Source organism: Cervus elaphus, chromosome 2 (genome assembly GCF_910594005.1).
Source record: "Cervus elaphus chromosome 2, mCerEla1.1, whole genome shotgun sequence".
In the NCBI taxonomy this organism is placed as follows: domain Eukaryota; kingdom Metazoa; phylum Chordata; class Mammalia; order Artiodactyla; family Cervidae; genus Cervus; species Cervus elaphus.
The window spans coordinates 31958382-31984362 of record NC_057816.1 but is presented as its reverse complement, the minus strand read 5'-3'; the positions used below and the strand labels follow the sequence as shown (position 1 = coordinate 31984362).

At 39.0% G+C, this 25981-nt stretch overlaps 1 protein-coding gene across 2 annotated transcripts in view; it reads left to right on the top strand.

The window, feature by feature from the left end:
* The window catches only part of INTS4 (integrator complex subunit 4), a 99422-nt gene that overhangs the window by 34759 nt on the left and 38682 nt on the right, over positions 1 to 25981 (top strand). For both annotated transcript variants that reach the window (XM_043875470.1, XM_043875474.1), the window contains exons 5-12: positions 4666 to 4851; positions 5507 to 5557; positions 9333 to 9421; positions 10534 to 10654; positions 13709 to 13780; positions 16637 to 16811; positions 22139 to 22344; positions 25383 to 25525. In XM_043875470.1, the coding sequence (XP_043731405.1) occupies positions 4666 to 4851; positions 5507 to 5557; positions 9333 to 9421; positions 10534 to 10654; positions 13709 to 13780; positions 16637 to 16811; positions 22139 to 22344; positions 25383 to 25525 (1043 nt within the window). The remainder of the gene's footprint in view (positions 1 to 4665; positions 4852 to 5506; positions 5558 to 9332; positions 9422 to 10533; positions 10655 to 13708; positions 13781 to 16636; positions 16812 to 22138; positions 22345 to 25382; positions 25526 to 25981) is intronic.

Sequence of the window (25981 nt, the reverse complement as noted above, 5' to 3'; positions counted from 1 at the left end):
TGTGAAAAAGTATACCAAAAACCACATTCAAGAATAATTATAGTAACATTATATTTAGAATAACCCCAAACTGGAAATAGCCCAAATATCTATCAGCAGTAGAAAGGATAAATGGATTATGGGGTATACACAAATGGAATACTTTATAGTAATGAGAATGAATCAACCATTGCTGTATGCCATACTATGGATGATTCTCACCAACATAATAGTAAGCAAAGGAAGCGTAGCACTATTTGATTTTATAAATTATAAAAATAGGCAAAATTTTGTGTTAGAAGTCAAGATAATGGTTACTTTAGTTGTTTTTTAATATTGCATTAGTATATCTCAATATTATAATTGATTTACAGTATTAGTTTCAGGTATACAACACAGTGATTCAGTATTTTTATAGTTGGTTGTTGCTGTTCAGTCACTAAGTCGTGTCTGACTATTTGCAACCCCATGTGAACTGCCACATGCCAGACTTCCTTGTCCTTCACCATCTCCCAGAGTTTGCTCAAACTCATGTCCATCGAGTCAGTGATGCCATCCAACCATCCCTTCCTATGTCATAACCTTCTCCTGCCCTCAGTCTTTCCCAGCATCAGGTTCTTTCCCAATGAGTCAGCTCTTTGCATCAGGTGGCCAAAGTATTGGAGCTTCAGCTTCAGCATCAGTCCTTCCAATGAATATTCAGAACTGATTTCCTTTAGGATGAACTGGTTGGATCTCCTTGCAGTCCAGGGTACTCTCAAGAGTCTTCTCCAACACCACAGTTCAAAAACATCAATTCTTCGGTGCTCAGCCTTCTTTATGGTCCAGCTCTCACATCCACACACGACCACTGGGAAAACCACAGCTTTGACTATGTGCTAAGTCGCTTCAGTCGTGTCCGACTCTTTGCAACCCCATGGACCGTAGCCCACCAGGCTTGTCTGTCCATGGGGTTCTCCAGGCATGAATACTGGAGTGGGTTACCATTTCCTTCTCCAGGGACCTTTGTTGGCAAAGTGATGTCTCTGCTTTTTAATATGCTGTCTAGGTTTGTCATTGCTTTTCTTCCAGGGAGCAAGCATCTTCTAATTTCATGGCTGTAGTTACTTTCCACAGTGGTTTTGGAGCCCAAGAAAATAAAATTTGTTACCTTTTTCACTTTTCCCCCTTCTGTTTTCCATAAAGTGATGGATGCCATGATCTTAGTTTTTTGAATGCTGAGTTTTAAGCCAGCTTTTTCACTCTCCTTTTCCACCCTCATCAAGAGGCTCTTTAGTTCCTCTTCACTTTCTGCCACTAGAGTGGTATCATCCGCGTATCTCAGGTTGTTAATATTTCTCCTGGCTATCTTGATTCCAGCTTGTGAGCCATCTAGCTTGGCATTTTGCATGATATACTCTGCATATAAGTTCAATAAGCAGGGTGATAGTATACAGCCTTGATGTATTCCTTTCCCAATTTTGAACCAATCCATTGTTCCATATCCAGTCCTAACTGTTGCTTCTTGTCCTGCATACAGGTTTCTCAGGAGACAAGTAAGGTGGTCAGGTATTCCCTTCTCTTTAAGAATTTTCCATAGTTTGTTGTAATCCACACAGTCAAAGGCTTTAGTGTAGTCAATGAACCAGAAGTAGGTGGTTTTTTGGGAATTCCCTTGCTTTTTCTGTCATCCAGCTGATATTGGCAACTTGATCTCTAATTCTTCTGCCTTTTCTAAATCCAGCTTGAACATCTGGAAGTTCTTGGTTCACATACTTTTGGAGCCTAGCTTGAAGGATTTTGAGCATTACCTTGCCTAGCATGTGAAATGAGTGCAGTTGTACGATAGTTGAAGCATTCTTTGGCATTGCCTTTCTTTGGGATTGCAATGAAAATTGACCTTTTTCAGTCCTGTGGCCACTGCTGAGTTTTCCAAATTTGCTGGCATATTGAGTGCAACACTTTTACAGCATCATCTTTTAGGATTTGGAATAACTCAGCTGGAATTCTATCACCTCCACTAGCTTTATTTGTAGTAGTGCTTCCAAAGGCCCACTTGACTTCACACTCCAGGATGTCTGGCTCTAGGTGTGTGACCACACCATAGTGGTTATGGAGGTCATTAAGATCTTTTTTGTGAAGTTCTTCTGTGTGTTTTTGACATCTTCTCAATCTCTTCTGCTTCTGTTGTGTGCATTCGTGCCAAGTTGCTTCAGTTGGGTCCACCTCTTTGCAACCCCACGGACTATAACCCCCCAGGCTCCTCTGTCCTTGGGATTTCCTAGGCCAGAATACTGGAGTGGGTTGCCATACCCTCCTGCAGGGGATCTTCCTGACCCAGGGATTGAACCAGCATCTCTTATGTCTCCTGCATTGGCAGGCAGGTTCTTTACCACTAGCCTCACCTGGGAAGTCCCCTTCTTCTGATAGTTATCCTTATATTATCTTTGGCTTCCCTGGTATCTCACCTGGTAAATAACTCCCCTGCAATGCAGGCGACCCGGTTTGATTCCTGGGTCAGGAAGATCCACTGAAGAAGGGAACGGTTACCCATTCCAGTATTCTGGCCTGGAGAATTCCATGGACTGTATAGTCTATGGGGTCATAAAGACTTGGACACAACTGAGCAACTTTCACTTTCACTTTATCTCTGTAGCTTATTCATTTTATACATAGTAGTTCGTACTTCTTAATCTCATACTCCTCTTTTGCTTCTCCTTTTCTTCCCATTGATTCCCACTAATTTGCTCTCTGTAAGTCTGTTTCTGTTTTGTTATATTCATTTGTTTATTTTTTTAGATTCCATTATAAGCAATAATATCCAATATTTGTCTTTCTCTGTGTGACTTATTTTACTAAGCATAATACCCTCCAAGATCATCCATGTTGTTGCAAATGGCAAAATTTGGTACTTTCTTACAGTTGAGTAATATCCCATTATGTGTATATGTGTTTGTGTGTGTTCATTGTGTGTGTATATATGTGTGCACACAAACACATACACTAGGTCTTCTTTTTCCATTTTTCTGTTGATGGACACTTGGAATTGCTTCCATATCTTGGGTCTTGTATCTAATGCTGCTGTGAATATTGGATGCATGTGTTTTCTCCAAGGTGTGTTTTTGTTTTATTCAAATATTTAGCCAGTAATGGAATAGCTGGATCATACGGTAGTTCTATTTTTAATATTTTGAAAAATACTGTTTTCCATAGTGGGTGTGCCAATTTTCATTCCCACCAATAGTGTAGAAGGGTTCCTGTTTATCCACATCCTCGCCAACATTTGTTATTTGTATTCTTTTTGATGATTGCCATTCTGACAAATGTAAGGTGATATATATATCATGATGGTTTTGATTTGCTTGTCTCTGGTAGTTAGCTCAGTTGAGCATCTTTTCATGTGCCTATTGGCCATTTGTAGGTCTTTGGAAAAATGTATATTCAGGTCTTCTGCTCAGTTTGTATCAGGTTGTTTGAGTTTGTTTTTTGTTTGTTTTTGATATTGAGGTATATAAGCTGTTTACTATTCACAAATATTTTCTCCCATTTACTTGGTTGTCTTTTCATTTTGTCAATGGTTTCCTTTGCTGTGCAAAGGCTTTTAAGTTTAGTTAGGTCCTATTTGTTTATTGTTGCTTTTGTTTCCTTTGCTTTGGGGGAGAGATCCAACAACAACAAAAAAAGCTGTGATTTATGTCAAAGAGTGTTCTGCCTGTATTTTCCTCTGGGAGTTTTATGGTTTCTGGTCTTATGTTTATATATTTAATCCATTTTGAGTTTACTTTTGTATATGGTATGAGGAAATGTTCTGATTTCATGAAACAGCTGATTTACATGTAGCTGTACAGTTTCCCCAGCACCACTTATTGAAGAGACTGTCTTCCCCATTGTATATTTTTTCTTCGTTTGTTGTAGATTAATTGACTGTAAGTTTGTGCATTCGTTTCTTAGCTCTCCCTTCTGTTCCCTTGATCTCTGTGACTGTTTTTGTGCCATTAATATACTGTTTTGATCATGGGAGCTTTGTAGTATAGTCTAAAGGCAGGGAGCATGATTCCTCCAACTTTGTTCTTTTTTCTCAAGATTGCTTTGGTGATGGTGGCTATTTTCGATGGTGGTAGAGTAGTTACTGGGATGGGACATCAGCATTTTTCATGTTTACTTCTTTATCTAGATGCTTATCTGTGTGTGTTCTGTGAAAATTTATTGAACTGTACATTTAATATTTTTCCGTGTTTCTGTATGGATATTAAAATTAAAAAATTTTTGTTCTGTTTTTAGATTGATAGTAAATAAAATGCAGTTTAAGGGATCACATTTAAAGTAACCTATTGTTTACAAGGCCAGGTGCTTGCTGTTGGGAGTATGATGTTGAATAACTGGGAGTCTTCAGGACTCATGCTTCTTTTTGGAAGATATATACTCAAAGAACATGAAGGGAATTCACTGGTAGTCCAGTGCCACTTTTACCGCTGGGGCCTGGGTTCAATCTTTGGTTGAGGAACTAAGATCCCACAAACTACACAGCATGACCAAAACAAACAACCCCTCCCTCAAAAAAAAAAAAAAAAAAGGAAAACATGAGACCTGACTAGTGAGACTGTAGTGTTTGAAGTCATTCCTGAAGTTGATGCAGTGCTTTTGTTTCTGTGTTTTGTTTATTTTTAAGATATCTTGATCATGTCCTTTTGTTTTCTCTTTTCATAGCACCTGACAGATACCTCTCATGGTGTAAGAAATAAGTGTCTGCAGTTACTTGGAAATCTTGGTTCTTTGGAGAAAAATGTCACAAAAGATGCAGAAGGCCTAGCTGTCAGAGATGTCCAGAAGATTATAGGGGATTACTTTAATGACCAGGACCCACGTGTCAGAACAGCAGCTATAAAAGCCATGGTAAACATGATGATGGAAACTAAATGGAGTCTGTTTTTTATTTGTACTTTTCTTTTTTCATTTTTTTTTTAAGTTAATGGCTAATGCCCCCTGGATAGATACATTCTGAATCCCCCAGGGTACACTTTATCCACACTCTCAGGAAGGTGTTAGTGGCATCACAGAACTCAAAGACACACATTCCTTTATAACAGTTGCTTATCTTGTGGGCTTCTATGGTAGCTTTTACCTGCATTTCTGAAACCTGGAAGGTACAGCTTGTATCCCAGGTCCATGGGAGGGATGTTACTTGGTACCGTGGTACAATAGGTACATGTTGCACCCTTGTATTTCAAGAGCATAGGTGAAAGTTATGGGGGAGGAATGCTCCTTAGGGAGAGATGGTGTCAACCGTTTCTTCCTCAGCCTCCTTATCATTATTTCATATTCTTCCTGGTATCCCCTTGGGACAGCCCATGGGTTAGATTTATTAAGCATTTGAGCATTTCTATGGAAAAGTCCAGGTGTCAGATTTCTTATTTATAAAGCACTGACTTTGGCCAAAGGGAACCATGTTAATGGGATGTAATGGGGAAAAATATGTGAGATTGAGGGGAGACTTTGGAAATACTGACTTTCCCTTTCCAAATACTTAAACTGTATCTTTGTTGTCTAGTTGCAGCTCCATGAAAGAGGACTAAAGTTACACCAAACAATTTACAATCAGGTACCTTAAATGCTTGCTGTCTGAAAGGAGGGAGGTGAAGGTATTGTGAAATTGGGAGGGATCACAGTGGTTGTCAGAATTTGAAAACATAGAGCTTCATCTGGCTAACAGTGGCAGTATTAGTTGTGATGATGTATCCACAACATACATTCTAAGAAGAGAATGGAGATATGTAATGAATAGCACTGGTACATGTGAGGAGGACATTTAGGAGGATTTCAGTAGCTTAGTGTGAATACCAGAGTATACAGAGCTCAGAGTAAGGAAAGTGGTAGTCGTGCTGATGTCTGGTTGATTGAAATTGACTTCAAACCTGAAGTCAATTCTGGGCACCACGCTTGAGAAACTGAAGTATTTCTGGAGGAGGATGACCAAGACCATGGGATCAGATGAAAAGATATCACATGATTATTGTAGCATTGATAAGGAAAAGCACAATAAAGTTATAGTATCATTAGGACAAGCTGATTGAGTGCCAGCTAAAAGGCCTTACAGTTATTCTTGTAGAATAATTGAATGTATCCAGAGATAAGAAGTCTAAATCCGTGCTCAGAGTCCAGATTTTGTTAGCCTGTCGAGTGGTTTTAAGCCTTTAGCGGTAGCTGATAATAAACCCAACCAGTATGAGTGCTGTGTAAACCAAGTATGTTCTTTTACAAATGAAATAGAATGAGTTCAGAATGGTTATGATGGTGTGACCTGTAGGAAAACTGTGAGGGAAACCAAATAATTAAAGGAAACTTGTAGAGACACAGAGGAAGAAGAGTTAGTCAGATGATTCAGGTGTTTAGTGACATAAAACTGTGTTGGTTAATTAGGCAAGCAATGCTGAGGACCTCAAGAGAGTGAGGGTGGAATGCTGGGGGAGGTTCTGAGATAGGCAGCAGTAGTTGCTATACTGAGTTCCCTTTTGATTATGTTGAATTTGAGAAGTTGATGGGATACTCATGAGGAGGATTTCAGGTCTGGAACTCAGGAAAGATCAGAGCTGGAGGTGAATATTTGGAGTCATCAGTATTCAGGGAGAGGAAGAAAATCGGAAGAAATGAAGGATGGAGCCAGGGACAAGGCCAGACATTTAAGGAAGGAGCCCTCGAATGGAACTGAGGAGCAGCTTGATGGGGGAAGAGGAAAAACATATTCCGGAAGAGGCAGGAGGGCATTCTCGTAGTCAACAGTGTTAAAATGCTGGTGAAAGGGCATTTAGGATAGGGCTGAAATCTGGTCATTAGACTAAGCAACAAAGTGGCCATTAGTGAGTTTAGAGAGAGCGATTTCAGTAGAGTGGTGTGATTGGGGAGCGCCAGATCAGGGTCTGTTGAGGTGAGGCAGTTTAAAGTGATTATTGACTATGAGTGAAGAAACTTGATTGATGTTAAAGTGGGGTGGAAGCTGGTAGAAGGGAGCATAGGATAAAGGTTTTTTTTTTTTTTTTTTTTTGTCGTTGTCATATTTTACAGATAGTTGCTAAGTATATTTATATGTTGGAAGGAGACCTAGTGTTTTGGGAGAGCTAGTTTATGGTGGTCTTCACTGGTGACTCAGTGGTAAAGAATCTGCCTGCCAATGTAGGAGACTTGGGTTCAATCCCTGGGTCGGGAAGATCCCCTGGAGAAGGAAATGGTAACCCACTCCAGTATTCTTGCCTAGGAAACCCAATGGATAGAGGAGCCTGGTGGGTTATAGTCCGTGGAGTCACAAAAGAGTCAGACGCGACTTAGCAACTAAACAGCAGCAACAATAAGTGTTATGATGAAAGAGGCAGAGGGGAGTAAATGATAGAGTAAGTTCCTTGAGGCAGAAAATCAGATTCATGAGCTGATTCATCAGCAAATGTTACTGAGAACCTAATGCTGGCTGTGTAATGCCAAGCATGTTAGATGGGACCTGTGCCCTTCCCAGTCTCGTAGATAAGACGGCAATTAATAAATAAGCAAGCACAGTTATAGCATATGAGTATTGCTGTGAGGTAAAGCTATAGGATGCTATCATAGAGAGTCACAAGGAAGATCTTTTTGGAGGATGGTAAGGGATGGTCATGTGAGGAAGTGATGGGATCCATAGCAAAAATAGGATTAGGAACTAGAAAGGACCCTTTTCCCTAAGATATTGAGAAAACAAGGTGGGGGAGAATACAGAAATAAATGAGCTTGTAACTGGTATGGAGAAGCTGAGTGGGTTTGTGCCTGAGAACCTTGATTTTTCTCAGGTACACAGGTCGCCTTATGGCTGTTAGTGGGATAGAAGTCCTGAGGGGAAGGTTAAGAAAAGCTGCCTTGGGAAATGGAAGTTGAGCCAGAGTGTAAGCTATTTCAGAGTACAGCTAATAAGGTTTGAGGTCATGAGTCACCCATCCCCTAGAGAGTGTGGTCTTCTTTGCCAGTGCTCCTCTGCCCTTAAAAGTCTTAGGTTTGTGGAGCAGCTGTAGCACAAGTGAAGAGGGCATCCTGTGTGATGACGCAGGCAATGCTCTCAGGAGACTGAAGTAAGAAAGAGTATAGAGCAAGGAGAAGGCGGTTTATTTGGACAGAAAAGATGGAATTAAAGCAGTGGTTTTCAGCCAAGGTAATTTTGCCCCCCCCCCCCCCCCCGCCACAGGGAATATTTGGTGATGTGTGGAGGTATTTTTTATTCTAATAATTTTATTTATTTATTTTTGGCTGTGCTGGGCCTTCGTTTCTGCGTGGAATTTTCTCTGGTTGCAGTGAGCGGGGGCTACTCGCTAGTTGCGGTGCACGGACTTCTCATTGCAGTGGCTTCTCTTGTTGCAGAGCACGGGCTCTAGGGCCTGTGGGCTTCAGTATTCGTGGCTCCTGGACTCCAGAGCACAGGCTCAGTTGTTGTGGTGCATGGGACTTCACTGCTCTGCAGCGCGTGGGATCTTACTGGGTCAGGGATCAAACCCATGTCTCCTGCGTTGATTATTTAGTGTAGAAGTTTTTTTTTTTTTTTTTTGGAGGTATTTTTGAGTATTGCAGTTGCTTGGGAGAGGAAGAGGGTGCAGTGCTATGACTAATGGCTAGAGCCAGGGATGCTACTAAACATATTGCACAGGTCAGCCCCTCACAACAAAGAATTATCCAATCCAAAATGTCAATAGTAGCAAGATTGAGAGACCTTGCTTAAACAGATAGGTAGCTCAAGTGGGATGAAGAGCAGGGATGATGGGTAAGTTATGACCTTGGAAGAACCAATAGAGTAGCATGTTATAGTCAGAGCATGGAGTATAAGATTTTAAAATTTCAAAAGCCGTAGTTCTAGGTGTTGTTGCAGTCTAAGGTGTTGCTTTGACTATAGGTGGAGTAGGGATATTCCATTTCAGACCAGAGTAAAACAGGAAAATTTGGCCTCTTTTTGGCAGCTTAGCATTAAAATTGTACATTTATTTAGAGTGCTTGAGTTTTCAGGTGGGCTGTCAGTCAGAAATTTGTGCTCTGAATTTTTTTTTTTTTTTTTTTTTTGTGCTCTGAATTTACAGGTAGGGGGAAAACTCACCTTTGGTGTTTGAGCCTATAAGGGTAGCACTGTGGGCTCCGACCAAGCTTTGCTAGGATTGATGCTATTCTAGTTGGCTTTTGGGCTGTCAGTCTCTGGTTCTCCTTTCAGACATGGGGTGGGAGGGTACACAGACTGTGCAAAGGTTGAAGAAGCTAAAGCCATATGTACATATTTTGACTGGCATCCTGGTCCAGCTGCTTTATCTTCATTTTGAAAGTAGTCTGAACATCACCTGGGAGGACACAGAACTGACAGACTCTGGAATCCTTGTTTGCAGGCTTGTAAACTGCTCTCTGATGACTATGAACAAGTGCGCAGTGCTGCAGTCCAGCTAATCTGGGTTGTCAGTCAGCTCTATCCTGAAAGGTCAGTATGGGTGTCAGCCAGCTTCTGTTCACTGCTAAGCCATTTTCTTTCCTCCCACTATGTAAAAAGCCTACCTCCAGAAAAGGAATGTTGGAAGGCAGTGTGGAATAGGAGAAAAGCATGGGCCCTGAAAATCAGGATGCCTGGGCCTTGCTTTTCAGCTCTGCCTTGAACTTTCTGTGTATGTTAGGAAAGGTACTTCATCTCTCTGGGTCCCAGCTTCCTCAACTATAGATGAAGAGATAGATGGCTATTCTCAAATGCTATCTCCTCCACCTCTGCCCACCCCTTAAAAAAGTCTTTAAAATGCTTTGGGGCCCATTTTAGTTAATACAAAAGTCAGCTAAAGATACCAGGTAAGTTTGAGAATAATGATCCCTTATGTACTGTTGTCCTGGTTAAAAATATTTTCATAAGGAATTCCCTGGTTGTTCAGTGGTTAGGACTTGGCACTTTCGCTGCTGGGACCTGTGTTCAATCTCTGATCCAAGGGAATTAGGATCCCACAAGCTGTGCAGTTTGGTTAAAAAAAATTTTTTTTCACAGTAATTAAATAATTTATTCTCATAGTGATTCTTTGATGTGGAGAAATAGGTATTATTTATTCTGTTTTATAGAAGAACTCCTTTTATAGGAAAAAGCAGTGTTTTTTTCTTCTTCATTAAACACATTGAAATTGAAAAAGCAGAATGAGTTAATAAAGCTATAGACCCCTCACCCCCCCAAAAAAGACTGCTATTTGGAAATTGTCTTTTTATTTAGGACCAGATATGTAAATATATTTTATATTGGTTTAAACTTAAAGATATAAAGTACTCTGTGGTAGCTGTTACCACATAAAATACTTTGTGGTAGTTGATACTATGTGGTATCTCATAAATCTTTGAATTTTTGGTGTGAAATACTTTTTATTTAAGACACAGATTTGCAGTGCAAATAAAAATAAAGAAATCCTGGAGAGATTTGTTTACTCTGAAATGCATTTCATCATTCTAAGTTTTGAATTATTCAGTTATTTCTATTTGTGTGTCAGTTGTCATTGGTCATTCTCAGCTTTTTGAACCTGTAATTTTAGGTTCATGTTTTGTCATTTTTGGTTTATTTTAATATAGCATTGTCCCAATCCCTTCTTCTAATGAAGAAATTCGCTTAGTTGATGATGCGTTTGGAAAAATTTGTCACATGGTCAGTGATGGCTCCTGGATGGTTCGAGTTCAAGCTGCAAAGCTATTGGTAAGTTGCATCTTATTTAATGAACATATTACCTGTTACACTTGTACAGACATTCTGAGAAGCTAGATAGGGACAAGTGGAATACACTTTTATAAAGCTTCATGTTTCTTAAAATAGAAAAGGCTCATTTCCCCATAGAGAGTCTTTTAGAACTAGAAAGAATTTTAAAGATAATCCTATTTAATCTCGTTAGCATATTAGACAGCCAAAGTCTAGAGAAAAAGGACCATAATAGTAAAAATAACTGCCACTGTTACTAAGCACCTGATATGGCCTACATACTTTGCTATAAGGCCACTTACATTATGTCATTTATTCTTATTATTCTTATTCTTATCTCATTATTCTCTGAGAGCCTAAGTAAATATTTAACTTAGACAGATAGGAAGTTATAGAAGGAGATTCAGTTGCTAATCTGACTTTTAGCCTCGCTCTTTCCTACTGTTTTGGCTTTGGGGATCCTAGTACATTTATGAAAAAATTTTTTTAACTTTTCAGAGATAGAGCCGTTTTACAGAAGGAGTGTTGGTGTAACACTCAGCTTTATTTTACACCTGTGTTGTCTTGGACATGTCACTTAGTTTCTTCATCTGTCAAGTGGCTTATCATATTTCTCAGGTTTACCTCACAGGGCTGTCATGATGCTCAAATGAGATCCTGTCTGTGACAATGTGTATAACTTGTAAAATACTACCCTATGCAAGGTGGTGGGATGGTTACAACGTATAAACATATATATAACCATCTATAAAACTTTATATTAGTGTCACAGCAAGAAAGCCTGAAATTATTTTTGATCACTGCTCTTTTGAGGACCTCCAACTCTGCTAGTCTTAGTAAGATTGTTGGCTAAAAAGTTTGGCCTTGACTGTACTGGACACAAATACTTCGATCAGTATTTTGGGGGTAACTGCTAAGACGTTTGTGAAGCATTTTCATGGAAAAATAAAGAATTTGGATGATTTCATTTTTTCCTGCTTATATATTATATTGCTTGTCCATAATAAACAAGCCAGCTTTTAGTGATTTTATTTTTGAATTCACATTTTAAAGCGTTGTTTTGATTTGTGGATATTTTAACATTCAGAACAGTTCAGTCATCAGATTCTTTCAGTCAACATGTACTGAGCATCTGCAGTGTGCTATGTGTGTGTGAGGAGATGTTTAAGAGGAATAATTCAATAATATATTGTCATCTGAGTAGTCAGATTAGAAAAGTAATCCTTAAAGCAGAGTCATTCAAATTTTTGGTTTTGTACCCTATAGAATCTAAAATTCATTTATGTATGTAAAGCTATATGAATAATGAATTACAGTGGTGAGTTAAAAAGTTTTCACTTAGAGTCTAGTTTGAGTCAAGTGCTTTATGTTATTTCAGTAATTTCAAATCCAATCAACTCTAAATTATGTTATTATGTTTATACTTCAAAAGTAATTAATAGTCTAATTTTACTACTAATAATAATTATTACTATTTATTGAGTTCCTAGCCTACTAAGCTTTTAGTCATAAAAGCATATCCATATACACATGCATATACACCCACTTCCTTATACGCTAGCACACGTGAATAGATGCCTACATACTTACACTCATATATATTCATGTTTTGCAAATAATTTTTAGTTCTTTTAAACTGAGGTAGATATTATATTATTCATTTTATAAATAATAAAACTAAGGTTTAGGAAAGTGTAATTTTTCCAAGGCCACATGGGTAGTAATGATACTTGATGCTCTAAAGCCCATGTAGCATTCCTTCCTCGTGGGGGTCCAGTTGTATATCGGGAGCTGTGGTTGTACAGCTGAGGTCCTGCTGGTTTACTAGTTCCTCTGTGCAAGCCAAGAGGTAAACTCTGCTGCTCCAACTCTTGAGTAGACAAACCCGTAATCAGTAAACTGTATTTAGTCTTTAGACTACATGTTCATTAATTCAACAAACTGAGCATAATGTGTGTCTTCAAAAGAGTGGATGGTCAGGTAGATTGACATAGGCAATCAATCAGTTATACTATTGGTACTTCTAGGAAAGAGCATCTAACACATGCGCAGAAAGCTTCTTGGAGGAGGTAATTTCTTAGTTGACTTTGAAAGGTGAGTATGGGTTAGCTAAGTAAAGAAGTAGGGAAGGAGAAAATGTGAGCAGAAATATATGAGTCCACTATCATGCATACTAACATCATACTGAACTGTAATATCATACTAAACTACAATATCATGTTAAACTGCAAGCAGTTTGGTACGTTTTGGTAAGAGGGAGTGTTCAACTTGGGTGATGTGTGACAAGAGTAAGCTCTAGAGGAAAGCAGAAGCCAGGCTTTCAAGAACGTAAATGAAATGATAGGCTTTAGACTTAAGTCCATCTTGTACAAAAAGCGAATAGAGTCCATTCTGCTTGACTTATAGCAGGATGAAAACTTTCAGATATTTTATAAAATTTCATACCATAATGCAGTTATCTCTTGTCAGTTTTCCTCACTAGTATGTGAAATTGTTGAGTGCAGAATTGATATCTTTTTGTATTTGTATTCCTCTTCCTGGTAACTCTAGGCATATAAAGAAATGGTTGCTAAATATGTATTTGTTTAAGGAATGAATGGACAAATGAATGAATAGAATGCAAAGAAAAGGATAGTAGTAGTTAAGGCAAAGGATTCTGGAGCCTGGGTTTATAGCCCAGCTCTATAATTTACACTCTTTATCACCTTGAATGAGTTGCTTCATCTTTTTGTGCCTTCTTTTCACCTTATATAAGTTGTGACTAATAGTAGTATTTACTTCATAGAGTTGTAGTGAGTATTAAATAAGTTAATATGTGTATTATGTAATATGTGGACTTAGAGCAATGCTTGACACCTAGTAGCTCTGTATTGGTGCCGCTGCTGCTGCTGCTAATGGTTTTATTATTTTCCTGATGATTCAAAATCCATAGGGATCTTTACTATCAAGAATAATGTTATCTTTATGCTCTTAAGTTGGCAGCAAACTGAACTTTAAGATAATATTTGGGTCTTAATAGTTGTTTAATTTGCTCTGGATTCTTCCTTTTTATAGGGCTCTATGGAGCAAGTCAGTTCTCATTTCTTGGAACAGACGCTTGACAAGAAGCTGATGTCAGATCTGAGGGTAACTTGAATTCTCTGTTGTTTAAACTGGGTTTCTGAAACCAAAATCAGTGGAGCTGTATGTCAGGTTGTGTTGATTCAATTTTACAGCCCATGAATTTGTTAAATTAATGTAGGGTGACTAGATTACATTTTAATTTAAAAATCTTAGTGCTGGGTGCTAAGTCGCTTCAGTCGTGACCGACTGTGCGATGCTATGGACTGTAGCCTGCCAGGCTCTGTCCTTGGGATTCTTCAGGCAAGAACACTGGAGTGGGTTGCTCTGCCCTCCTGCAAATTCTTAGTAACTTGACCCAAATCACAAGTTACTTCATTACATCTTAAATTATCTTAATGAGATACTTTTCTCGGGTTGTGTTTTACAAAGAAGAGGCAAGATTAACTTTCTGTTTTAGAAACTACAAAGATCTGGTCTTATTTTGTTAGATTGTATGACATCTTAGAACTCCTTTCAATAGCAATTTTCATGGAAGAGTTTACATGAGAATACAGTAGCAGGATCCTGTTACTCTGAACAGTAACAGAATGCCCTTAAACTAACTGATGGTTCTCTGACATAGTTGTCAGGAACAGATACGAGTCTGAAAATATGATAGGATCATTTATTGTCAGTATCTTAAGTTTTAAGTTATAAAAGTGTTAATAAGGAATCAGAATCTTTGACAAGTAGAAGGAAAAGGGAAACAGTTTACCCATATTCCCACTACTCTTAACACATCATTTTGAGGTATTTGTATTCAGCTGTTTCTTATGCATGTTTTAAACATTGAATCATTATATACAGATAATTTTGTAGTCTACTTTTTACCTTTACCACTACATTCTTTTTTCATTTTGTTACCTTATAGTTTTTACTGATTGTGTAATATCCCATTGGAAAAGACCCTGATGCTGGGAAAGATTGAGGGCAGGAGGAGAAGGGGACGACAGAGGATGACATGGTTGGATGGCATCATCGACTCGATGGACATGGGTTTGGGTGGACTCTGGGAGTTGGTGATGGACAGGGAGGCCTAGCGTGCTGCAGTTCATGGGGTCGCAAAGAGTCGGATATGACTGAGCGGCTGAACTGAATATCCCATTAAGTAGATGTATCATCATTTTGTAGCCCTTTGTTATACATTTATAGTTTCTCCTAAATTTTTCCACCATTATAAATCATATAGAGAGTATTACCTCCGTGGATTTTAGATCTTTTCTTTTGATTTATTCCATAAGATAAATTCTTAGGAATGGTTGAAGAGTTGATATCTTTGCTTCATGAAACATTGCCCTATGGCCTTCTTGAAGGGCATTCCCTTCATTTGAGGTCAGTGACTGCGTCAGTGTTCTTTGTGTATACTGGAGTGGAAGTGCAAAGAAGGACATGCTCATGGTGAATGATGAGGGATGGGTAATTCAAGGGTTCCTAAGATACATTGCAAGATACAAATGGGTCGCAACCACATCCCTGTAGGCTTAAGTGCTGTATTTCATCAGTGCCTTTGAGATGATCAGCCGTGAGGGTGTGGTCTCACTCCAGCAAGATTCATAGAATCTGATATCTAAGGCGGATTGCCGGGGACTTCCCTGGTGGTCCAGTGGATAAGAGTCCGAGCTCTCAGTGCAGGGGGCCAGGGTTCAATCCCTGTCAGGGAACTGGATTCTACATGCTGCAGCAAAGATCAAACATGGGACAACTAAGACCCAGTGCAGACAAATAAAAATATATATAAAAGACCTGGTGAACCCAAATAAATTAAAAAAATAAAGCAGAATGCCAGTTTATTCATTTATGAAGGTAACTGTAACTGTCAAGTAGACTCAGTATTTACTTTAGCCAACTAGTATATCTCCCCTTAAGCAACCTATGTAGGAAGTAAATTTACTAGAGGCTTGCTTGGTGAGCATAATGTTGCTCAAATAAAGCATAGTCCTATGGTTTGAAAACAATTCTTTTCTAGGACTAGAGTATTGTCTACGCAGGATGATGCTTAGAGGGATACTGCCATTATTTAACCTCTCTAGTTCTCCCTTCCCTGTGTTGCCATGGCAAACATAACCACCTCTCTGATGAATATTCTTGTGTTTTTTTTAATAAAGCTGTGGGTGTGTGTCTTCAGTCACTCAGTCATGTCGGACTTCTTTGTGACCCCGTGGACTGTAAACCCTCCAGGCTTCTTCTGTCCATGGGATTATCCCAGCAAAAATACAGGAGTGGTTAGCCATTTTCTCCTCCAGGGAATATTCCCAACCCTGGTATTGAACCCAGGTCTCCTACACTCCTGCATTGGCAGGCAGATTCTTTACCAAGTGAGCCACTTGGGAAGCCCCTTAATAAAGTTACTGTCTTTGATAAGATTACTATCAACTATGATAGACCAGAGAGTCTTTGTCTTTGCTTCAAGTTGAATTTGCATATCTCTGCTCTGATGGCTATTGAATGTTTTTTTTTTTTACTGTAACTTTCAGAGAGCAGTCTTTTTTTTTCAAGATATATTTATTTACTTTAAAATTTTTATTTTTTCGTTGTGCTGGGTCTTCATTGCTACACAGGCTTTCTCTAGTTGTGGAGAGCAGGGGCTTCTGTTGTTGCAGCTCATGGGCTCCAGGTGTGTGGGCTGCAGTAGCTGGGGCTTATGGGCTCTACAGTTTGGGCTTAGTAGGTGCACGGGCTTAGTTGCCCCATGGCATGTGGGATCTTCCCAGACCAGGGACTGAACCCATGTCCTCTGCATTGACAGGCAGATTCTTAACCACTAGGCGACCAGGGGAGCCCCCGAGAGCAGTCTTTATTTCCCGCTTTCTCATGTTCTTGGTGTGCAACTTGACTATTGTCTCATGAATCTCAGCAAGTGGCAACTGTTCTCTTCTGCAGAGGAAACGCACTGCACATGAGCGTGCCAAGGAACTGTACAGTTCGGGGGAGTTTTCCAGCGGCAGGAAGTGGGGAGATGACGCTCCCAAGGAAGAGATAGATACGGGGGCTGTGAACCTGATTGAGTCGGGAGCTTGTGGAGCCTTTGTTCATGGATTGGAAGATGAGATGTACGGTAAGAATGACTTCATAATAATACCAGTGCCCACTTACTGAGTGGCTGCTATGTCACTCGCATTGTATTGAGTGATACAGATTGTCTCACTTGATCTTCACAGTCACTCACTGAAGACTTTATTTCACCTTCATTTTTTAAAAATAATTCTTTTATTATTTATTTGCATATTTTTGCTTGTGCTGGCTCTTCATTGCTGCACTTGGGCTTTCTGTAGTTGGAGTGAGCAGGGGCTACTCTTCGTTGCAGTGCCCCAGCTTCTCATTGCAGTGGCTTCTCGTCACGGAATACAGGCTCTAGGCACACAGGCTTCAGTAGTTGCAGCACATGGGCTGAGTAGTTGTGGTCACGGGCTCTGGAGAGCAGCCTCAGTAATTGTGGTGCATAGGCCTAGTTGTTCCTTGGCATGTGGAATCTTCCCAGACCAGGGATGGAACCTGTGTCCCCTGCATTGGCAGGAGGATTCTTATCCATTGTACCACCAGGGAAGTCCCATTTCATTTTTGAAAGACATTTCCCTGGGAATCCAATTCTAGATTAATAGTGGTTTATTTATTTGTTCTTTTTTTTGTCCTTTAAAGATCTTGTTCCACAGTTTTTCAGTTCTGTTGAGAAGTCTGCTGTCATTTTTTTTTTTTAACTTATTTATATTTTTGACTGTTGGATCTTTGTTGCTGTGCAGAGGCTTTTCTCTAGTTGTGGTGCACAGGCTCCTGTTACAGTGGCTTCTCTTGTTTTGAAGCATGGGCTCTAGGCCCATGGGCTCATTAATTGCAGCTTGAGGGCTTAGTTGTTCTAGAGCATGTGGGATTTTCCTGGACCCTGCATTGCAAGGTGCATTTTTAACCACTTGACTACCAGGGAAGCCCTGCTGTAATTTAAAATTTCTGTTTTTCTGTATGTAGTGTATCTTTATTTACTATCTGTTTTTAAGGTTTTCTCTTTATTACTGGTTTTAAATGATTTAATTATGATATGCCTTGGTATAATTTTCTTCATATTTCATATGCTTGGAGTTTATTGAGCTTCTTGGATCTATGGGTTTGTAGTTTTTATCAAATTTGAAAAATCTTTGGTTGTTATTTCTTTAAATATTTTCCTGAACCCATGCTCCTTTAGGGTCTCCCAGTTACATATATATTAGGCTACTGAGTTTGTCCTGCAACTCAGAGGTGCTCTGTTCTTTTTTTTCCACTTTTTAGTCTTTTTTCTCTTTGTTTCATTTTGAATAATGTTTATTGTTTTGTCTTACCTAATCTTTTCTTCTGCAGTGTCTAATCTGATATTGATTCCATCTGGTATATTTTTCACCTCAGACATTTTAATTGTCACCCCTAGAAGTTTGATTATAATTTAAGTTTCTTTTCTTTAATGTCTTCTGTGTCGCTACTTAATATGTTTACTCTTTCCTGTAGCTTTGTCAACAGAGAATGTATTTGCAGTAACTGTTCTAATGTCATTGTCTTCTAGCTCTATTACTTTTGTGATTGCTGGGTTGGTTTTGATTGGTTGATTTTTCTCTTCATTATGGATTATATTTTCCTGCTTCTATGCATGCCTGGTAATTTGTGATTGGATGCCAGACACCCTGAATTTTACTTTATTGGGTGCTAAACATTGTTATATTCCTGTAAGTATTCTTGAGCTTTGTTCTAGAAAGCAGTTAGCTCAGGTTTTATTTTTAAGCTTTTTTAGGTGGGCTGGAGTAGCACAAAGCCTCAGGGTTATTTTTCTCTACTAGTAAAACAAACCCTTCTGAAAAAACTTTTTGACCATGTGTGAATTTTGGAGATTGTTTCCTCAAATCCTCGAGAGGTTCTTTCTCAGGCCTTGGGTAGTTTCTTCACAGATCAGAAATTGACTGAAGACTTAGGAGGACCCTCTGCAGGTCTCCCAAGCTTGCTCTGTCTGTGCCCTTCTTTCCATTCTGTACTTTGCCCTCTAACTCTAATCACAGCTCTGTCCTCTGAACTCCCAGCTCTGTCTTCTGAACTCAGGGAGACCTACAACCTGGGAACTCTACAGACAGTAAACTGGTATAATCACAGAGCTCACCTCTTTTTATTTCCTGTCTCTCAGAGATCACTCCCTTTTACTGCCTGACATATGATGTGTTGAATACTTTTCTTTGATATATTTTGTCTGTTTTTAGTTGTTTAGTTGTTTCAGAAAGAAGGATTAATCTGGCTTTGTTATTGCATTTTAACCAGTAATAGAAGCCCTTGCAAAGCTCTTAGCATGTCCACAGTGTGATGCTGTCCATCTCACATATATCACACATAGTGCTTTGAGTTGAGTGACTCCAACATCATATTTTCAGTTAGGCTAACATACCTAAGGAGATAATGTTGATTGTCCAAATTTTATAGTAAGATTGTGTCAGAGGATTAGAACTGAGGTCTTTAAAATGCCTACAAAAATGATAACCTTAGAACAGAATCTCTTAGAAGAGTGAGAAAATTACTTTGGAAAGACAGTTTTTCTGTTAATGGATAGAACAATTGGGTTACTCTATTCAGTTTGCTTTAAGGCTTTCTATATACATGGAAATTAAAGCTGCCTCTGCTTTTTTTCCCCATGAACTTGATATATGAATGAAAAATTTAAATAGTGTTAGATAATAAGGAATTCCAGTTATTAAAATCCAGTTTATCCTAAGGCAGATAGCTAGAATCTATTTTGTTTCTACTAGCATTTTTGCTGTGTTTAGTTTCTACAAATGAATTTAATCACAGTTAATGTTTATGTGGTTTATTTCTATAGTTTTTAGTTTGTCACTAAGGTCTAATTAAAGGCACTTGACTTTGGAAAATGAGGAGATCATAACGAGCATCAGGTACAGCAGCTCTCTAATCATATTTATAAAATTCTGGGTCAGTCAGGGTCTTAGGGATACATTTGCTGGGTGAAATGGAGCCTGTTTCATTGGCTGTAGCCTCTAGTGTATCAATAGTATCACACAGTTCTAGTCCTCTTGTTGCATGTTCTCCCTCCTTCCTGGGCCTTTACATGTGCTTCCTCTGTGTAGGAAGGCCCTTTTTCTTTCTTCTGGCCCAGCAACTCCATCTGGTACTATTTTAGGGGTCACTTACCAGAATGCTGCCTGTGATCCTGTTCAGTAGACTGTGTGCCTCTTCTGCGTTTTCTTAATATGACCTGTGAGTTTCCATTGTACCATTCATCACTGTGTGAGGCAGTAGACTACTCTAGTCTTTGGTGGCTAGGAGATGGTATGTGAAGCTGGTAAGTAACAAAACTAGAACCTGATTACGCATGTTAAGATACCAGAGGATCAATCTTTTTTTTTTTTCTGGAGCAAGCTAGTTCCTTTTCTCTGCCCTGGATCCTTAAGGAGACTGTCACGTATTTTCAACATTCCAAAAAGTTCAGTAGGAAATGTTAATTTAGCTACCTGTAGCTGAGCTATGCATGGCAAAGTAGAAAACCAAGTGTCTTTGCTTCTGCTTGGAATTGCATCAGGTCAGGTCATTCTGATTACCTCATGTTGATCAGAAGTTTTTCTGTGATTCCCTTGATAACACTTGCTGGACTTACATATGAGTCAGTGCTGCATAACCGATAAAGCCCTTGGAAGCAGGGTCAGCATTTAAAATATTTGGGTCCATCTCTGTCTTGTTTTGTAATTATTAGCAATTTCATGTTTAAATTATATTATTGTGATACAGAGCAAATCCTTCCCTTCTGATGAAAAGGAGGAATTTATAACTACCAAGAAAAATCTGAGTCATCTCCCTTTAATGTAGTAATTCTGTTTTTAAGTGTCTGTAAAACCTTTCTTTCTTCTCAGTCCCAACTCTCACATTCATACATAACCACTGAAAAAACCATAGCCTTGACTAGACGGACCTTTGTTGGCAAAGTAATGTCTCTGCTTTTTAATATGCTATCTAGGTTGGTCATTAATTTCTTTCCAAGGAGTAAGCGTCTTTTAATTTCATGGCTGCAGTCACCATCTGCAGTGATATTGGACCCCAAAAAATAAAGTCTGACACTGTTTCCTGAAACTCCAGTACTTTGGCCACCTCATGCGAAGAGTTGACTCATTGGAAAAGACCCTAATGCTGGGAGGGATTGGGGGCAGGAGAAGAAGGGGACGACAGAGGATGAGATGGTTGGATGGCATCACCGACTCGATGGACATGAGTTTGAGTAAACTCCGGGAGTTGGTGATGGACAGGGAGGCCTGGCGTGCTGCGATTCATGGAGTCCCAAAGAGTCAGACACAACTGAGTGACTGAATTGAACTGAACTGAAAACCTTTCTTATACAAAAAACTGAACTATATTTGAGGGTTTAACTGCAGTTGAAGGCTTTTTTGAAACTGTACATTATGTTATAGAACCCAGTGGGAATCATTGGAATGAAACAGGCATGTGTGGAAGCCTTGTGAGCACGGTCTGTAACTTACTCCTCTCTCATCTCTATATCCCAACACTCAGCACAGGGCCTGGCATATAGTGCATGTTCAGGGTGCACTGTCAGTGAATGAAGGAAGGGCTTCCTGGACTCAGTGGCCTCACTGTTACATGTTCTGAGCTTATAAAGAGATAGGGGACATGCCTCGGTTTTCAGGTGCTTACAAGATCTGTACCTGTATCATAGTTAATGTTTATTGAGCCTTTAACATGTGCCAGACAGTGTGCTACGTGCTTTCCCCACATTATGTCATTTATTCCTCCTAACTGCTCTGTAAGAAAAGGAGTATTCTCTTGAAGTGCTGTGAAGTTAAGTTACTTATTCAAGATCACCGTCCAAGTTAGTGGATGGATTACTTTTTGCAATTCACTGTGAGACCGCTGTCATTCCAGAGCCAGTACCCTTAACCCCTACATGACACTAGTCTAGAATTAGCAGACCAGAGTACTAGTCTTATCTCTGCTCTCACTTTGAGGCAAGTTTATCCACTTTGCTGAGTCTTATCTCTAGATTGAGAATAACGATACTTGAGCCTTTTTTGATCTTAATAATGCTGTTTGAAAAGTGCTTTTTTAAAAAGTACTGTGGTTGGAATATTGAGATAAGACAACTGAGTTTTCAAGAAATTTAAATTAATGGAGATAGGCATGTGACTTGATCACATGTCTGTGGATTTAAGATCTAAACCTCAGTTCTGTGGTACCAGCGTCCTTGTTTGTAGGTCCCTGTGAAGGCAGTGGCAGGATCTACAGACTTGGAGGAGATCTCCCAGAGAGAGTTTGCAGAGTGAGAGGAGTAAAGGGGGAAACACAAGCCTGAATGAGGAGTCCTTGCATTTCATCCATGGGTCTTAACTTGACATACAGTTTTGTTTGTTCCCTTCTCTCTAGAGGTCCGCATTGCGGCTGTGGAGGCACTCTGCATGCTGGCCCAGTCTTCACCCTCTTTTGCTGAGAAGTGCCTTGATTTCCTGGTTGACATGTTTAATGATGAAATTGAGGAAGTACGTCTACAGTCCATACATACCATGAGAAAAATCTCTAACAATATCACCCTTCGAGAGGATCAGCTTGACACTGTCCTGGCTGTGTTAGAGGTGAATGATCACAGTTTGTTACGCATTTCTTCATCAGTACCTACTGAGTGCTGCTTTTCTTTCTTTCCTTTTTTTTTTTTTGCCAGACATTGGTGATAAAATAGTGAAGAGGTAGCACAATTCTGCTTTCTGATCACACAGCTCCTTCATGATGGAGGAGACTGTTAAACAGGAAATTTGAATAAAGCTTAGTAATGCTATGATCAGGAAAGGATGGCATGCCCTGGGAACACAGAGTATCTAATCTGAGTTAGCCGAGGTAAGGTTGGGAAGATAGGGAAGAAAGAAGGAATGCTGTAGTGGATACTTGAAGGAGTAGGACTTAATGAGGAATTTTCTTTCTTTTTTTTTAAATGAAAGTATAGTTGACTTGCTATATTATATTAGATTCAGGTATATAAAGAATTTTCTTGGGAAGGCGTGGCACTGATGGTAGTGGGGTGGAAGGGTACCAAGAGGGAGCAGTGTTTTAAGGATCCAGAGGTAAAAGTGGATATGATATATCCAAGGAATTGGGAGGAGCCAAATAAATACATAAAGTTAAAAAAAAAAAAAACAACCCACAAAAAAATCAGTTAGCACCCTGCAGTCATTCTGGTTAAAATGAATAAATAAAATTAAAAATGAGTAGCTGCTGATACATGTAACAACATGGATACATTATGGTAAGTGAAAGTAACCAGGCAGGAGAAGCAGCATGCTCTGTGATTTCATTTATATGACATTTTGGAAAGACAAAAGTGTAGCAGAAAATGCATCAGTGATTGCTAGAAACTGGGGTGAGGGTTAGACTACAGAGGGACACTAGGAAAGTGTTTGAGTGATGCAGGTGTTTTATATCGTGATTGTGATGGTGGTTACATAACTATATGGATTTGTTAGACTCATGGAAGTGTGCACTAAAAAGGATGAATTTTATTATAGAATGTAAAACATATATCAATAAACCTGACTTTAAAAAAAATTGCTTTGGAGATCCCGTTTCCTGCTAAAAGTAACCAAAATGCAGAAGAGAAATGGCTGATTCCAGGTGTGGTGCAGGAAACATAACAAGATAACCTTGTACTGCCTTGTCATACAGAAAGCAGATATTAGCTATCAAACACCTTTAGGCTCCTATCAAAAGACCCAGGAGATGACTTAAATAGTCTCTCACTGGCCAAAGGTGAAACATCTCATTAAGATTACAACTGCAAATATGAAACCCATGATTTTATAATAATTAAGTAAAGCAAGTCACTAGTCACATTGGAAGATGCATAGTAATCAACTCATTATTTTGAAAACTGGTAAGTTAAGGAATCAAGCATTTATCCTTCCTTTTCCTATACAAATGGAACTTCAAGACAACCAGCTAGGTGATAAAGGGAAGTTTCTCTTGTAGAAGTATTCCAGTTAATGAATCAAGAATGATAGAATTTACATATCATTGTTTTACAACTTTAATGAATTACTAGATCTAGGCAGTGATCTTCAATGGTTAGTAATATCACAAAGGAGAAATATATAGTTGCTGAGGGAAGTATACGGTACCACCTGTGAAGTGGTCTTATAAAAAAATTGAACCTGATTCTGATCAAGCCTGTAAATCAAACTACCATCTCAAGATATACAGGGGAGAAATTGCAAGGGGTAAAAAAAGTGAGATGTAAAGAGATTTTACATATTAAAAGATACTTAAGGGGCATATTACCCAACTGCAATGGGTAAACATTCTTGGAGCCTGATTAGAACAAGTAAAACCTTTTTGAGTAGGGGAAATTTGATTATGGGGTGGATATTTGATATTAAAGAATTATTAAAATGTTAGGCATTGTATTGGTTTTATGGATTTTTAAAAAAAATAAAGACTTATTTTTAAAAAGAAGTATTATAAAAAAAAAAAAAAGAAGTATTATGGCAATATTTACCAACAGAATGCTATGATTTCTCTGACTGGATTCAAAATAATTTGGGAGGGGTGGTTAAAGGTATGGATGAAGCATGATTGGCTGTGAGTTAATAGTTGAGACTGGGGGGTTTCTTGTCTCTGCTTATTTATAGATGCTTCAAATTGTCTTTGTTAAAAAGTTTCAAAGAACTGGCAAAAAATGCTATGAAGATATCAATAAGAGTAAAACTGATAGGTGTCTGTTTACGTTAGCATTAAGAAGTTGTTGGTGACCTTTTCTAATCATTTTAGTGAGGTTGAGCAGAAGGTATTGGGGAGGGAAGAGGCCACTTTCTGACATCACCTGGTACCTCCTCTTTTTTTGTTTATCTGCCCTAGCCACACTGCTATTTTTTCAACGTGCTTTTGCCTTTCAAACATAGCCTTTATGTTTGCTGTTCCCTTTGATCATGCCACATAAAATAACCCTCCAGTCCTAGCACTCTTATCCTTAACCTTCTTTATAGTTTCTCATATCTTACTTACCTAGGATGTGCTAGGTCCTCCTTGCTGCGCATGGGCTTTCTCTAGTTGCAGCAAGCAGGGGCTACTCTCTAGTTGCGGTGCTTGGGCTACCCATTGCCGTGGCTTCTCGTTGCAGAACACTGACTCTAGGACATGCAGGCTTCAGTAGTTGTAATGCATGGGCTTAGTTGCCCTGAGGTATGTGGAATCTTCCCAGACTAGAGATGGAACCTGTGTCCATTGCATTGGCAGGTGGATTCTTAACCACTGGATCACCAGGGCAGTCCTTTAGCTGTTTATTTTTGTCTTTTCACTGGAAGGAAGCTCCTGAGAGCAGGGATTCGATTTTAATTATGGCTCTATCCCTAACACTTGGTACATAGTAGGTACTGATAAATGTTGACTGTATAATAAAGTATTCTGTAAATGTTGAGTGTACAAATGAATGAATGAACAAATGGATGAATTCTTCAAATATCATTTCAGATTTTACCTCCTCTGTGAAGTCTTTTCAATTACTAGCCCCTCCCCTTTGAGAGGGGCTGTTTGCCTTATACTCCCACTTTAACTTGTACAGTCCTCCATAAATAGCTAATCCATAGTGATTGCTTTTATTATTATTGTTACCTTTTTTTTTTTTAAGGATTCATCTAGAGATATTAGAGAGGCTCTTCATGAACTCCTATGCTGTACTAATGTTTCAACCAAAGAAGGGATTCATCTTGCACTGGTGGAGCTGCTAAAAAATTTAACCAAGTACCCTACTGATAGGGACTCCATATGGAAGTAAGGATTTTTTTTTTTCTCATTTGCTTGCTGAGTCTGATAATGTGTTAAATGGACAGTGTTGACATTATTCAGTGGATCATCATGGATTGAGATACGGCCTTCAATTTTGCCTTCACTTTAGAAACCTGATTCAACTTAGCCATACCCTTAAGAGTCTGGTTCCTAAACTGAATATCATATTTTAGGTTATTCATTTGTCCATCCGTCCACATAGCAAATGTAATACACCTGCCATGTGCTTACTCTGTGCCAAGCCCTATGGTAACTTTTGGAGATACAGAGATGAGTCTGTAGATTCCCTTTTCCTCCTATATGATGTTAGTCACTCCTTTGTCTATTACCATCATTGTGAAGATTAGAGGGAGGGTAAGTATTTGATCTTCAGATGGAAAATCATGATTCCCTGGATTACCTCTAGTTTAGAATTAGGCTTAACACTGTTCATGAATTGCT